Source organism: Anolis sagrei, chromosome 4 (genome assembly GCF_037176765.1).
Source record: "Anolis sagrei isolate rAnoSag1 chromosome 4, rAnoSag1.mat, whole genome shotgun sequence".
NCBI lineage: Eukaryota > Metazoa > Chordata > Lepidosauria > Squamata > Dactyloidae > Anolis > Anolis sagrei.
Genome location: NC_090024.1, coordinates 130,964,481 through 130,979,386, shown reverse-complemented (window position 1 = coordinate 130,979,386; position 14,906 = coordinate 130,964,481). Strand labels below are relative to the sequence as shown.

Below are 14,906 nucleotides of genomic sequence, written 5' to 3'. Positions count from 1 at the left end.
CTTGAAATACAGAAAAAGAAAAATACACCCTCAGAATATATATATATAGAGAGAGAGAGAGAGAGAGAGAGAGTAAGTGTAAGCGATTCTGAAATGTCTGCCTTCCGCATCCCAAGTAGGAGGGAAGCTCTTTAAGAAACTCTAAACCTGATCAAAAAAGAAACGCCCAACCACATGCACACCATTCTTTGATCAAAGGGGCTAGACCCCCCACCTGAGAGTCTGTGGGATATGTTTATTGAGTATACACAAGTCTTAAATACCTTTTAGCAAAGTGGAACACAACTATGTATGCTTTACCTGTGCCACTGCATACCTTACCCAATACTTTGCTTATCTAGGTTCTTCAGGCAGAGTCCATTAAAAGGAAAAAAATACACAAAAATGGTTGAAGATTTGCAACATGCAGATAGCTTAGCTCGCATAAGCTTTTCAACCACATGTTTAAATCTCAATTTCTGGAGTATACACCTACTTACAAGGCATTTTGTAAAAAGCGTAGGTTTCTCAATCTGGAGGTCTTCATCATGGATAATTTGGCTTTTACATCTTTTGGTATTCAAAGTCAGCAAAGTTATGAAAATTTGACATTTATTTATTTCATTTATTTACCCTATTTATACCCCGCCTTTTTCTACCCCCAAAGGGACTCAAGGCAGTTTACATATGGCAATTATTGAATGCCTTAAACACACGTATTCCGAACTCATCTCCCTTTATGAACCATCGCAGAGACTAAGATCCTTCGAAGAGGCCCTGCTCTCTGTCCTGCTACTGTCACAGGCGTGATTGGCAGGGACGAGAGCTTTAAGAATCTGACTGACGATAAAAAAAAGAGGAGGCATGGGTTTACCAGACCTTCAGTTGTACTACGATGCCGCTGCTCTAACATGGATAAGGGATTGGTCATTATTAGAAAAAAGAAAGATACTAGCTCTAGAAGGCTTTGACCTGGTACAGGGGTGGCATAGTGATTGCCCCTCACCCTTCCTGGTGAGGTTAGATCAGTCCCCTCCCTCCTGTCCTTCAGAAGGATGGCACAGTCTGGCTTTAGACCGGGACATGGAACCGAGACAGCCTTGGTCTCCTTAGTTGATGATCTATGCCAGGAGCTAGACAAGGGGAGTGTGTCCTTGTTGGTTCTGCTGGACCTCTCAGCGGCCTTCAATACCATTGACCACGATATCCTTCTGGGACGCCTTGCCAGAATGGGCCTTGGAGGTGGCTCCAGTCCTTTCTGGAGGGTCGTACCCAGATAGTATTACTGGGAGACACCTGTTCAGCCCCACAACTATTGTCTTGTGGGGTTCCTCAGGTTTCAATACTGTCCCCTATGTTGTTCAACATATATATATGAAGCCGCTGGGGGAGGGCATCCCGAGTTTCGGGGTGCAGTGTCATCTGTACGCAGACAATGTCCAACTCTGTTACTCCTTCTCACCCACTACTAAGGAGGCTGTTCAGGCCCTGAACCGATGCTTGGCAGCTGTGATGATCTGGATGAGGGCTAACAAATTGAAATTGAATCCAGACAAGACAGAGGTACTTCTGGTCAGTCATAAGGCCGAACAGGGCATAGGGTTACAGCCTGTGCTGGATGGGGTTACACTCCCCCTGAAGATGCAGGTTCGCAGCTTGGGTGTGATCCTGGACTCATCGCTGAGCCTGGAACCCCAGGTTTTGGCGGTGACCAGGGGAGCATTCGCACAGTTAATGCTTGTACGCCAGCTGCGCCCGTACTTTGGGAAGTCTGACTTGGCCACAGTAGTCCACATTCTTGTTACATACATCCCATATAGACTACTGCAAAGTACTCTACATGGGGTTGCCCTTGAAGACTGTCTGGAAGCTTCAACTGGTCCAGCTGGAGCGGCTCTCAGGGAGCATACAACCTCCCCTGCTGCACTAACTCCACTGGCTGCCGGTCTGCTACCGGGCACAATTCAAAGTGCTGGCTTTGACCTATAAAGCCCTAAATGGTTCTGTCCGAACGCATCTCCCCTTATGAACCACAGAGGACTTTAAGATTGTCTGGGGAGGCCCTGCTCTTGGTCCCACCTTTGTCACAAGCACAGCTGGCAGGGACAACAGACAGGGCCTTCTCAGTGGTGGCCCCTCAGCTATAGAACATCCTCCCTAGGGAGATCAGATCAGTTTCTTCGCTCCTTACATTTTGGAAAAAACTCAAGGCATGGCTATTCGAGCAAGCATTTGCAAATATTGAGTAATGGACATAGGAAACGGAACAACTACACGATGGGACTGGACAATGTTTTAATGAGAATTTATTGACTTATGTTTTATTGCGGTTGTTATGATTTTATTGATGTTAATGTTTTTATATTGTAATTGTGTTTTGTGGCATTGAATTTTGCCTTCTAAACCGCCTCGAGTCGCCGGAAGGCTGAGAGGGGCAGTATACAAATATAGTAAATAAATAAATAAACAAACAAATAAAAACTTGGCTTTGGGACCAAGCCTTTGGAACAGTGCAAAAAGGCAGCCACAGCAAACCTCGCCATGCCAACTAGATTCGATGCGGATGATCAAGACGGTTTTAAGCAGTGGATTTTAATGTCGAGATCAATGATTTTAATGTTTATGTATGCGTATAATTATTATGTCCCAGCACTGAATATTTGCCGTTTGTATGTTGTGCTCCTCCCTGAGTCCTCTTCGGGGTGAGAATGACAGAACATAAATGTTTTAAATAAACAAATTTAAATATGAGCATTAAGCTTAAAATCAATTGGATTAAAAGGTAATACATATAAAGCATTTAACATTACATTTAATATTAAAACACAACATCCAAAAGGCCATCCCATAGTCATTGCACATATTCCAATTATATTATATTACTGCACTGCTTCTCTGAAAGCCTGATCCCACTGTTCCAATGTCTGGGTGGAGGCCACAAGGGGGCGCCAGACAGAGAAGGATAGTCCATTTTACAGGGGGGGAGGGAGTTGAAGGAGTTAAACCATTTCCCCATTTTCGTGTTATTTCCTCCACCCATGTCACCGTCCTTGTTTATGATATGGGAAAGGGGGGAGGGACAACCAGCAAAAATGGGGGAAATTATTTTCCTCCTTCAACTCCCTCCACCCCAATAAAATGGACTGTCCTTCTCTGTCAAGGGCCCCTTTGGAGTCCACCTGGATAATGAAACAGTACCGAAAATTCTGTATTAAAACTAAAGCAGAAGCTAGTAGACCAAGTTCTCATCTGAAGTCAATTACAGGTGGACCATCTAATATAACATTACCTAGCTCAGTGTTTCTTAACCTGTGCACTGTGGACCACCAGTGGGCTGTGAGGACGAAAATCTGGTCCGCAAGCCTCTTTTGTCCTTATTTTTTTTTCCATTTTATTTATTTCCATTCCTTTCGCACCACCTACCACTCCTTCCCAATGTTGCTGACTGTGGACTATGTTCTGTATCAGAAACTAGAGCTGATGTGGTCTATCTAATGCAATTTTCTGAATCAGCACCCCAAACCGAATCTAAAGTTGACTAAAAATTGATTTGTAACCCTTTTGGTATTAATGTTGGGGAGTGGTCCCTGGTCAAAATGGTCCATGGTCAAAGTGGTCCCTGGTCAAGTAGTCTCTGGTCAAAAGAAAGGTTTGGACCACTGACCTAGCTAGTGCTCTCCAGAGATGTTTAAACAAAATCTTTATTCTTTCCAAGAAGTACAGCTACTTGAAAAGGATTCTGAACTTTAGTTGCCTGGCTGTGGATTAGTGCTTTGTGGTATTTTTGGAAAGACAATTGGAATGATCTGTTGTGAGCCTGGATACTGCTTACTGTTTTGTGGGGGCTGAAAAGATGCAGAAAAGGGTGCAAAACCTATGCCAAAGAAGCTAAGACAGTGTGCCCAAAAATCAGTGATCTATTACTTACTTACTTACTTACTTACTTACTTACTTACTTACATGACCTATAGTGATAGTAAGGACCATCACTGTTTCAAACTACATACAAGCTAAATTTCATTGTAACATTTATCTTTGCAGTTGTGGTCAATATCCCTTAGAAAATCCAGCTCAGAGCTGATGGCATGGGCAAAACACCCTGAGATAATTGTGCCAGTTTGTTTATCTAGAATACAGTTTGGGATAACTAATATTGGCTTACCTGACCAGGGCTGAACTTGCTTAGCATCCAAGAAGATCTGGTCACTTTCAGGTAATTCACTTTTCTCCCTTTTTTCCTTTTTTTTCAGCAAAAAAGGATGTGACTATTGTGCAAAGGGAAAAATCTGTTGATCTTTTAAAAAATAAAATGTCTTCTTTCCGAAAGGGGAGAAGGCGGTTTAATCCAGTCTCAAACAAACAGCTCTGTTAATATTTCTGTTAATATTCAGTGATTTGGGACTGAATTTCCCCCTTCCCCTCCTTCAGAGGCAAGGCATTTACAAAACCTGGAATGGAATTCTTTGGAGTTAGGAGGAAAGAGGGAAGATCCAATTTCAAGAGATGTCAATTTCAGTTTTTTTAAACCAGATCCAGCCACCCCACCCCTTACCTTTTAGCAAAGTATTACTGTCTCTATCACTCCTTGTTTAGCTAGTCTGCCAGTGGCCTTACTGGCAGCCTTGGCTGGTCAGAAATCAGTGGATTACCACAGAAATGTGAATGTGTTGAAGATGTTTGGGTGGTATCACATTAATGCATATGAAAGAATTTCTTTCTCTGGCTTTTTTAGGAGTTTGCTGTCTGGTTACCACAGGAGTTCTAGTTGTAGGCAAATTTTACAACTCTTCCTTAAGTGAACAATTCTTTCTGGACTCCATTGATCTAGCCAGTGTAGCTTTAGACATGTCTCACTTCATGGCCATCTGACAGGGGTGCTTTGATTGTGCTTTTTCCTGCATGGCAAGAGGTTGGACAGGATGGCTAATGTGGTCTCTTCCAACTCTATTCTGCTGGGAATCCAAAGCACTGTGCTGCAGTGGTTCCGGTCATACCTCTCAGGCAGGTTCCAGATGGTGGTGTTTGGGGATAGTTGCTCCCCAAAAAAGGAGCTGTTATGTGGCATCCCACAATATGCCATTTTATCCCCAATGATTTTTAATATTTAAATGAAACTGATGAAAGAGATCATCCACAGGAATGGGGCGGGGTGTTATCTATATACTGATGAGACCCAAATATATTTCATGGCTTCAAAAACAGCTTCATCTAAGGAGAGTATGTCTCCTCTTAATTGATGCCTGAAAGAGGTAATGGGCTGAATGAGGAAAAACAAACGGAAATTAAATCCAGACAAAACAGAGGTGCTTGCCACCAAGGGTCCTAACCTGGGGATGGAGGAATGTCAACAATTCTCAATGGGGTTACACTCCTCCTGAAAGACTGTGTCTACAGCAAGGGACATCCTGGATCCGTCTCTCCAATGTCAGCCCAGGTAGATGTGACGGTCAGGAGTGCTTACTATCAACTTTGCCAGATCCGCCAGCTGCACCCCTTCCTAGATTAGGAGGATCTTAAGATGGTAGTGCATCAACAGGTAATCTCAAGGTTGGACTTCTACAATACCCTTTACATTGGACTGCCTTTGTACCATGTTCAGAAACTCCAGTTGGTTCAAAATATTATTTCATTTTCATGTACATAACAACACAACAACCTATACACATGAGGTCAAAGTGTCTGGGATTCATCTCTGAATATCGGGCTCTTCCCAAGGGCCTAGGACATTAGAGGTATTTTCGTAGAATGTGTGCAGTTTGGAGGAGTGCCTTCTGTAGAATGTGGATTGTAGTTCTGTCCAAATTAAGGCTTTTCAAGTACTTATTGGGGTTTCTTGGAATATCGCCAAGAGCACCAACCATGTTGTTCTCTTTTGCCATACTTGTCCAATTTCAGTTTGTAAGTCCTTGCATTTCATGATCTTTTTCAGCTCTTTGTCCTCTATTATACTATTTCTTGGTACTGCAATGTCTGTAATAAAAACATGTTTCTTTCCCACAACAATTATATTTTGTGTGTTATGTGGCAGGTGTTTATCTGTCTGGATTCTAAAATCCCAGAGTATTTTTGCTTCTTTGTTTTCCGTAGTCTTTTCCAGCTTGTGCTCATACTAGGTTTTACTGCAGGGTAGGTCATACTTCTTGCAAAGGTTCCACTGCACCATTGCTGCTAGCCTGTTGTGACGTTCAATATAGTCAGTCTGGACTATTTTCTTGCAACCACAAATGAGGTGCTCTACTGTCCCATCATTCTTTTTGCATAAACAGTACTTTGGGTCATTGTAGGACTTTTCCATTCTTGTTTTTATTGCATTTGTTCGTAAAGCCTGTTCTTGTACAGCAAAACTCAGGTCTTCGGTTTCCTTTTTTAGAGTTTCCCTTCTAAGCCACTCCCATGTTTCCTTGTTGTGGACCTTCCCTTCAACGTTATTAAAATAGAGCCCATAGAGTGGCTGGGTTGCTTAGCCACTGCTCTTTTCATGTTGTAAACTGTCGGGCTCTGTATTCTGATTTTGATTCCTTGGGTTTCAGCCTTGTGGGCTTCTTTCAATACTCGATCTTTCAGTACTCGACATATTACTCGAACTCATCCCTTCAGTTTAGTGTCTTGAGCCAATATTCCATTTCTGTTTGAATTTATTAGAGTAATATGTTTTGGAAATTAACTTGAGAGAATACGGTATACATAGAAGAGGAGAGGGGAAAGGTACTTTCCCTCAAAAGATAAGGGGGAAAGATCAATTTGTATAATATTCCACACATGAATATTATAGCAAATATCATCTTAAAAGAAAACATTTTATTAAACCAGTGTTCTCTTGTGCTTCTCTCATTTTTAATGTATGAAATGTATTTGATTACAATTGGTGTGCTATGTGGAGTACAGGCAGTCCCCGAATTACAAATATCTGACTTACAAACAACTCATAGTTAAGAACAAGGGTGAGACAATAGGAAGTGAGAGAAATCTACCCCTCGGAAGGGAAAGTCACTCCTGGAAGAGTTATCATGGGGAAAAGGTGTCTCCACAGAAGCTTCCTCTCCGATCCTTGTTTCCACAACAAGCCAGAATGTTCAACATTCAATTATCACAGGGACAGAAAGTGAAGTGAAATCTTCTGCATAGGGACAAGACAGCAAAATAATCATCACAGGGCTATTAACCTTTTCCTATTCCAACTTAACCCCCCCCCCCCTCTCTCTCTATATATATATGGCTGGAGTTACACTTAACAATGCATCTGTTCCGACTTACAAAAAAATTCAACTTAAGAACAAACCTACAGAACCTATCCTGTTCATAATTACCTGTACCTCATTTGTGTCTTATCAGTGCTGACTTAATTATGTCTTCTTGCAATAAAATATAAAATGAGTACCCTACAAAACAGATACCAGAGTGCCTACAAATATTCTCTGGGAAAACATTTTGAAAATTTCATCACCTGCCCTACCTTTTCTCTGTGAGTTTCCTAGATGTTTTTCAATATGACTGTGAAGACATGTAACCTAAAACAGTAGGGAAGATAAAGAGGAAGGTGAATATTCCTTGAAGTTATGGACAGAATTGCTATGGGTTATCTGGTCTCAGCTACAGTTGGCCCTCCACATTTTCAGGGGGCCAGGCAGATGACCCTTCATGAAAGTAAAACAAATTAATAAATTTCTCGAAGCCCTCCTAGGGGCAATGAGTGGAGATAGGCCACTACCACCACTGCTGTTGACCCCAGGGAGCTTGCTCACCACTGCCTTGTTCTCCTCCCACTCCTCCTGCCTATCTTCATGATCACATCTTCCCTTACAAATCAGTGCATACCCTGAGATTATCTGGAGAGGCTCTGCTCTCTCTTCCACCACCGTCCCAAGCACGGTTGGTGGGGTTGAGGGAGAGGACCTTTTCAGTGGTGGCCCCCTGGCTCTGGAACTCCCTCCCTAGGGAGAGCAGACAGGCATCCACTCTGGCTTCCTTTTGGTAGGAATTGAAAACCTGGATGTCCCGTTGTGCCTTTGATTAGGCAGTTTACTATAAATCCATCTGGTCCTTATTTTAAGTTTAAGCTTTGCACTTTATTTCGGCCCTTTTATTGGGTTCCTCGACACTTTTGCCAACTTCTGTCCCTAGCCCCTGTTCACTCAATCTCCGAACTTTCCTTTGGCTCCTTTAAGATTTCTTTGCACTCTGCTCAATTATAACTTTTTTCTCAGCCTACTGTTTTATGTTGTTTTAAGTGTTTTTGACTGTGCTATGGTTTATTATTTTTATTGAGTGTTTTAAACCGTGCCTTTGTTTTTATCTGTAATTGTTGGGCTTGCCCCTTGTTGTAAGCCGCTCCGTATCCCCTTGGGGAGATGGTGGCGGGGTATAAAAACGAAGTTATTATATTATATTATTATCTCCCATGGCCAGGTGTATGTGGAAGCACCAGGCACAGTGGAGAGAAGAAGACTGGAAGTTGAAAAATTTTTGGGAGAGGGGATTATAAGAAATTAGGTATGTTGCATATACAGACATATATCAGAGTATCTTTGCACACCATCTTTATATTGCACATTTTTGAGAAAGAAAATATTTTCCATTTCTGAATATATACACAAAAGCTAATAACAATAGAGGCCTGACTGTAACCGTGGAATCAATTATTCCACATATAAACTGATTATTATAGGAGGAGCCATGCATAACTTTTGCAACCTGAATTCAAACCATTATTCTTACATTAGTTGGTGGAGATCAGGAATATAGTAGCCAAGACAACAATGATACCACTGATTTTAAGGAGGAAAAACTGGTTATAGCTTGGAGAGTTGCCCACAACTCGGGTTTTGGTAGGCTTGATGATCCGCTCCTTCTGGGTGAATATGGCATCCCTGGCTCCGGCCCATTTCCCAGGTCCCATCAGTCGATACTGGAATGGGCTACAGGGTCCAAAGAAGATTCTCATGGCCAGCTGGGGATCCCGCAGTAACAATGGGAATACCTTTGGCTTTGATCCTAATTCAACAGCAAGCTCATCCAGATACTCAATGAAATCTGTTTGGATTGATTGATTGCGGCTGGTGCCAAACCTTTAGAAATTAAGAAAACAAAGATAAAAATTGCAACTCTATCTGAGGGAGTGAAGCCAGTACATAGTGCTACTCTAGATTAACAATGTAATGAAGAGAGCTGGAATGGAGTAGTGGATTGAGTGCTGGGCTATAACTCTGGGAGATCAAGGTTTGAATGCCTGCTTATTCACAGAACTCTATGCAGTGGCCTGTAAACATATTATCTCAGCTTCAGAGGAAGGCAATGACAAACCCCTTGCAAGAAAAGCCTTGGATACCTTCACTTCTGTGTTGCAATCAACTGGAAATGACTTGAAGGCACGCCACCATCACTACAATTTAGTAAAACAGATAATCATGTTTACTCTGAGAACAAGCTTAAAATTTTAAGACACACAGTGTACTGCAGGGCTAATAAAATGTGATACAGCTTTGAGAGTACTTTTGCTGAATATAGTAAACCTCTTGACGGGATTATTTTTGGTTTTTGTTTTTAAAAATTGAGATCAAGAAGCTTTTAATAATCACACAAATCTTGCATTGTGGGGTTTTTTTGGCAGAAATATAAGATGGTGTGAGAAATGTGGGTTTGGACTATATCAGTGTGTGTTAAGCTGATAACGTGACTTTTTATTGGAGAAGTAACATTTTATAGGTTTTGGCAGTAGCAGAAAGACACAAATGGTAATTATGTTTGATAAAGTTATTTTATTTAGTTTCTGCATAAACATTGTTAAGAAAACTGGTGGTCAAATGTATCTTTTTTATTTTACTTCTATATTAGACTTTACTGGACAACGTTTTAACTAGGAGATGCAAATGATTTATGTCTTTTTGATCTTGTTATGGTTTTATATTATATGTTAATGTTTTTAAATGTTTAAAATGTTTTTATGGTGTCTTATTCATCTTGTTATGGTTTTATATTATATGTCAATGTTTTTGAATGTTTAAAATGTTTTTATGGTGTTGTTTGGCATTGAATTGTTGCCTCTGTAAACTACCTTGAGTCGCCTGCGGGCTGAGGACGGTATGCAAATATAGTAAATAAAAAAAAATACTGTGTTTCTTTTTTCTGCATTATTTTTCTTCTTTCAGTTTGTTTCTTTGTATATCTTTTAACACATTTGAAAAGATAATATTAAAGAACAATAGAACATTAAAGAACGCACAAGCAAGCAAGTTCACACAAAATCTTTCTCCAAAGGCTGTTGGGGGCTGGGGATATTTAACCCAAAAGACAGACCTTTTTGCAATTGGAAATATTGTGGTACGCTTCAAGGAAGACATCCCATGATGGTCACTCTCTTTCTAGAGGGGTTCAAGATTATCATGAAATATTTAAAAGCAGATAGATTTGCTTCTGGCAGACACTCTGCTCAGACAAGAGTAATTCCTCCAGGGCCAGATGTATTACATTCAAGTGTATTAAAAGAACTGAAAGACCCACTGGCAAACATTTTTGACAATTCCTGTCAAACACAAGATGCTCCAACAGATTGGAAGAAGGCAAATAATGTCCCCATTTTCAAAAAGAGGGATAAAAGATATTTGAATATTGAAGAGGGCACAAGCTTATTTTCTCCTCTAGAGACCAGGAGCTATTCTGACCATTTAATGCTGTTTCAAACTGGTATTGAAGAATGTGGTTTTGCTATGCAGATGATTCCATAGGAAATCTTGGAACCAGTTTGAGGCACAGATGGTGATTACACAGAGCACTAATACATATTAAGGGGGTTCTTTCAAGGACTTTTGTTGAAATTTGTTGCCTGATCATTGAAGTTTGAAACTGGCTTCAAACTGCATTAATAAGTCAGCGTAGATGGGACCAACAACATGTAGCAATGCATTCAAGTTGTAGGAAAAGAGATTCCACCTATTAGGAGTGGAATATGCTATCTTGGACTGTAGTGAAGGACTTTACTGGAGGTTTTTAAACAGAGGTTGAATGGCCATTATCAGGAGTCCAATGATTATGTGTTTCTACATGTCAGAGGGTTCGACTGGATGGCCCTTGTGGCCAATTCCAAATGTATGATTTTATGATTGTGGTAGACTGTCACAATCTCATTCCTCTCATTTGTCTCCTGCCAGATTTTTATCCATATGCTCTCAGCCTGGCTTCTAGGATTGAAGTTTGGGCTATCTGTTGAGAAGGCTTTAATTGTGTGTTCCTGCAAGGTAGAGGGTTGGACTGTGTGGTCCTTGTGATCTCTTCCAACCCCGTAGTTCTATTTTTTAAGATTAGATAACCAGGACAAAGATTAGTAAATCCTCAGACCACTTTGTAAAAATTTTTAAGTAACTCTCAAAGTCTTCCGTTCACAAGATATGACACTTTTTAATTTTATATCCATGTTTTTTGGAAATCTGATGTGGGGTGTCAAACAGGATTACAATAAAGCATACAATATTTCTCTTACCGTTTTATTCTTCTCTCATTTCTTTGGTTGGTGTCAGCCACCATGGTGCTCACTGAAGGCAAAGAACTCAGTCCTAAGGAAAAAAAGGAAAGAAAAAGAAAAGGTGGGAATGGAGACATTAAACTATTTCACACATTGCTTTACTCATTCCCTTCTCAAATTCACAGAAGGGTGCTTCACTTCAGGTGTGGTGAATTCTCCTCTCCTTGGCATAATAGTTTCGTATGTTCAGCAGGATTTTCTGAGTATAGATTTTTTCAGGGAACTTGAAAGACTGCAATGGAGAGGAAGAAGCAAACGGAGGAAGCAATTGGAGCCTTTGTGCTATGTGCCTTCCCTTTCCACTCTTTTTTGGCTGTTTGCTTTACTTTTTTTGCTTGGTCATGTGGTCACTATAAACATATGAATTAGGAATTCCTTGAGACAATGATCTCATGCTGTTTCTGGATTGATGTGCGCTGCAGCACAAATTGGGGTGTATGTTTTGTGGACACTCTGCCCCCAAGCAGCCTTCACACCGCATAATGCTACAATAAGTGATCTCTCAGGGTGAAGCATGATTGTCATCCAAAAGTAGTCTTGGTGGTTGGTCTGTAAGAGACTTTGGAGATCTATTCTGGATCCGTATGGTCATTCACAATGAGGACAGAGATTTCCAGTTGGAAGGTGGTACCGACAAGGATTGGCATGATGCACCTTCCTCTTTTCTTTTTCTTTTTTTTAGATTAGCTTTATCTCCATCTTTAAACCTCTATTGTTCTCCACCGACATTCTGTTTTCCATTCTTAAGTTGAGAATAAAACAATTGCTTTGGGAGATGGTGACTGGGCATTCAAACAATAATCTGGCTAGTCCAGTGAAGCTGATGGTGGAGGATCAATGCTGTTAGTCTTTGCTTCTTCCAGAATGCTGATTTTTTTTCTGCATGTCTTCTCAAGATGGACAGGATTTTTCAAAGGCAATGCTGATGGGATTTTTCAGATAGTCAAGAGTGACATTTGTAGATGGTCCATGTTTCACAGGCATACAACAGAAGGACAATAGCTTTATAAAAAAAAGCATCTTGGTATCCCTGCAAATGTTCCAATGCTCAAACACTCTCTGCTTCATTTGAAAAAATACTGGATTCACAGAGCTCAGACGGTGTTGTATTTCAGCATTCATCTTGACCTTTGGCAGGAGGGGAGGTTATGAGAGGAAGGCCCAGATTTCTGTCCATTCTCTACTTAATTTTCTACTTAAGTCTGCAAAAATGGATGGTGGGGGAGCTCATGCAGTCACCTGCAACAACTGTACGGTCTTTATGTTCTTTCTCAAGGATGTGGATAGCTATACTTGCAGCTAGGGCAAGTTAGTGGCCCTCTTAGAAGAGAAGGTCCAGCACCTTGAGACCCAGGCAGCCACATTACAATGTATTATGGAGGAAAAGGTTGACTTGGATCCAGCAGAACAGACTGCCCATGCAGGAGAATCACAAAGGAGAGTAACACAGGGGATCCCTCTAAGTAAGAATTCGGTCCCAACACACAGGAGATGTATTTTTCTAAGTGTTCCTGTACAACCAAGCAGTTGTCTTGCAGGAAAGTCACACATAGTAAAAGGACCAGGAATCATTTTAGACATTTGGAAGTACATAATCAATTGGAAGTTCTCTCTAGAAAGGAAAAGAAGGATAATTGAAGAAAATAACTGGCTTTCCAAATGGTGCCACCAGGAACAGTTTGGCTCCTTGGACCTTGAATTTCTGGCAAGGAATGGCTTGTATGTCACAGGGGCTGGCAGGAACGTTTTTGCTAAGAACGTTTTTACAAACCTGATTAGGAGACAGGCATGTAGCCGGGGGGGGGGGGGGCTTGGGGGGCTTCAGCCCCCCCCCCCCCCGAAATTCTCATGGTGGTTCGCGAAAAGGCCTTACTGGTGCATTATTTAAACTGTTATGTTTATTAATATCATGATTTGATCATCATTCTCAATATATCCCATATGTATGGGGGTATTGGGGTAATGATACAAAAGGTTTGCTAGGCTAGACCCTCTTTCACTCAGACAAAGCCCCCCCCCCCGAAACTCAGCCCCCCCCCCGAAACTCCCCCTGAAAATTTTTTAGCCCCCCCCCCCCCCCCCCCCGAAACGAAATCCTGGCTACGGGCCTGTTAGGAGAGCTTTAAACTGAGTCATGTGGGGCAGGAAAACAGCATTCAGGTAGGCAGATATTTATCAGGAGAGAATACTCCAGCCCGTATAGAGAGAACTGAGCAAGAAGTACAAGAACTCAGCAAACAGAAGGGGGGAGCTTAAAGAAGCGCCTAGAGGGGATAATCCTTGGCCTTCGATAAAAGTAAAGAAATACACAAAGCATGGGAAATAAACAAGATGAACCTGTACTTAATATACAAAGTAAATACAACATAACTGACATCGCTGGAACCTGATGGGACTAGTCTCACAACAGGAATGCAGTAATAGAGGGTTAAAACCTATTTCTCTAAAACAGACCAGACAAGAAAGGAGGGGGAGTAATATCAAGGATATTTACACCTGTGAGGAGGTTCATGATATAAACTCTTGAAGCCAGGTAAAAATTAAGATGGGAAGAAACAGGGATGGCATTGTGGGGATCTACTACAGACTTCAAAGCCAGACTGGGGATCTAGATTATTTCTTCCTAGGACAGATGGCTACTAATTTGGAAAGGAGAGATATATTAGTAATGGGAAATTTTAAATACTGTATCCTGGTACTTGTTGGAAGACAACTTTGGCAAGAATATCAGGTCTAACAAATGCCTTACTTGTCTTGCAGACAATTTCATAGTCCAGAAGGTTGAAGAAACAACAAGGGGATTACACATTTTAAGGCCTTTTCAGTGGCTGCTCCCAGGCTGTGGAAACCAGAATGGCCCCATCCCTGCTGGCCTCCCACAAGCAGGTCAAGACCTTCCTCTGCCAACAGATTTTTGGGAAAGGGGAAGGTGAAGCTTTGGGGAGGGTGGGCGGGATTGGGGGGGATATGAGATTTAAAGGTATTTTAATGTATTTGCCGTATTTTAATTCTGTTTTTACCACTGTTATTATTTTTAAACTGTCTAGTGTGGATACATGTTAGCCACCTTGAGTCCCCATGGGAAAAAGGTGGGATATAAATAAAGATCATGATGATCATGATGATGGTGGTGATGATCATGAGCATGATACTACTATTAATAATAATCTGACCCTAACCAAAAGTGATGATCTGGTAAATGAGGAGGATGTAGTGAGGAGGATGTTGCTTAGATGGGAGTTCCTGTGAGGATGAAAAATGGAGGTGAATGAAGAAACCCAGAATGCATGTCTAAGGAACATTCAATTGCACTGGTATTTAAAAGGCTACCTGGCCATCTGACAGGAGTTCTTTGTGTGTTCCTGCACGGCAGTGTACTAGACTGGATGACCCTTTTGATTGTATATCTTTA

General features: G+C 41.3%; 1 protein-coding gene across 7 annotated transcripts in view; it reads right to left on the bottom strand.

Moving 5' to 3' along the window:
* The window catches only part of LOC132774327 (dimethylaniline monooxygenase [N-oxide-forming] 2-like), a 34,576-nt gene that overhangs the window by 91 nt on the left and 19,579 nt on the right, over window positions 1-14,906 (bottom strand). For 3 of the 7 annotated variants that reach the window (XM_067467663.1, XM_067467665.1, XM_067467664.1), the window contains exons 8-9: window positions 11,453-11,525; window positions 6,792-9,044 (exon numbers count right to left, since the gene is read on the bottom strand). In XM_067467663.1, the coding sequence (XP_067323764.1) occupies window positions 8,696-9,044; window positions 11,453-11,525 (422 nt within the window). In that variant the 3' untranslated portion in view covers window positions 6,792-8,695. Of the gene's footprint in view, window positions 1-6,791; window positions 9,045-11,452; window positions 11,526-14,906 lie in introns of those variants that run through there. The other 4 variants (XR_010909840.1, XR_010909839.1, XM_067467666.1 and 1 more) reach the window with 4 other exon arrangements.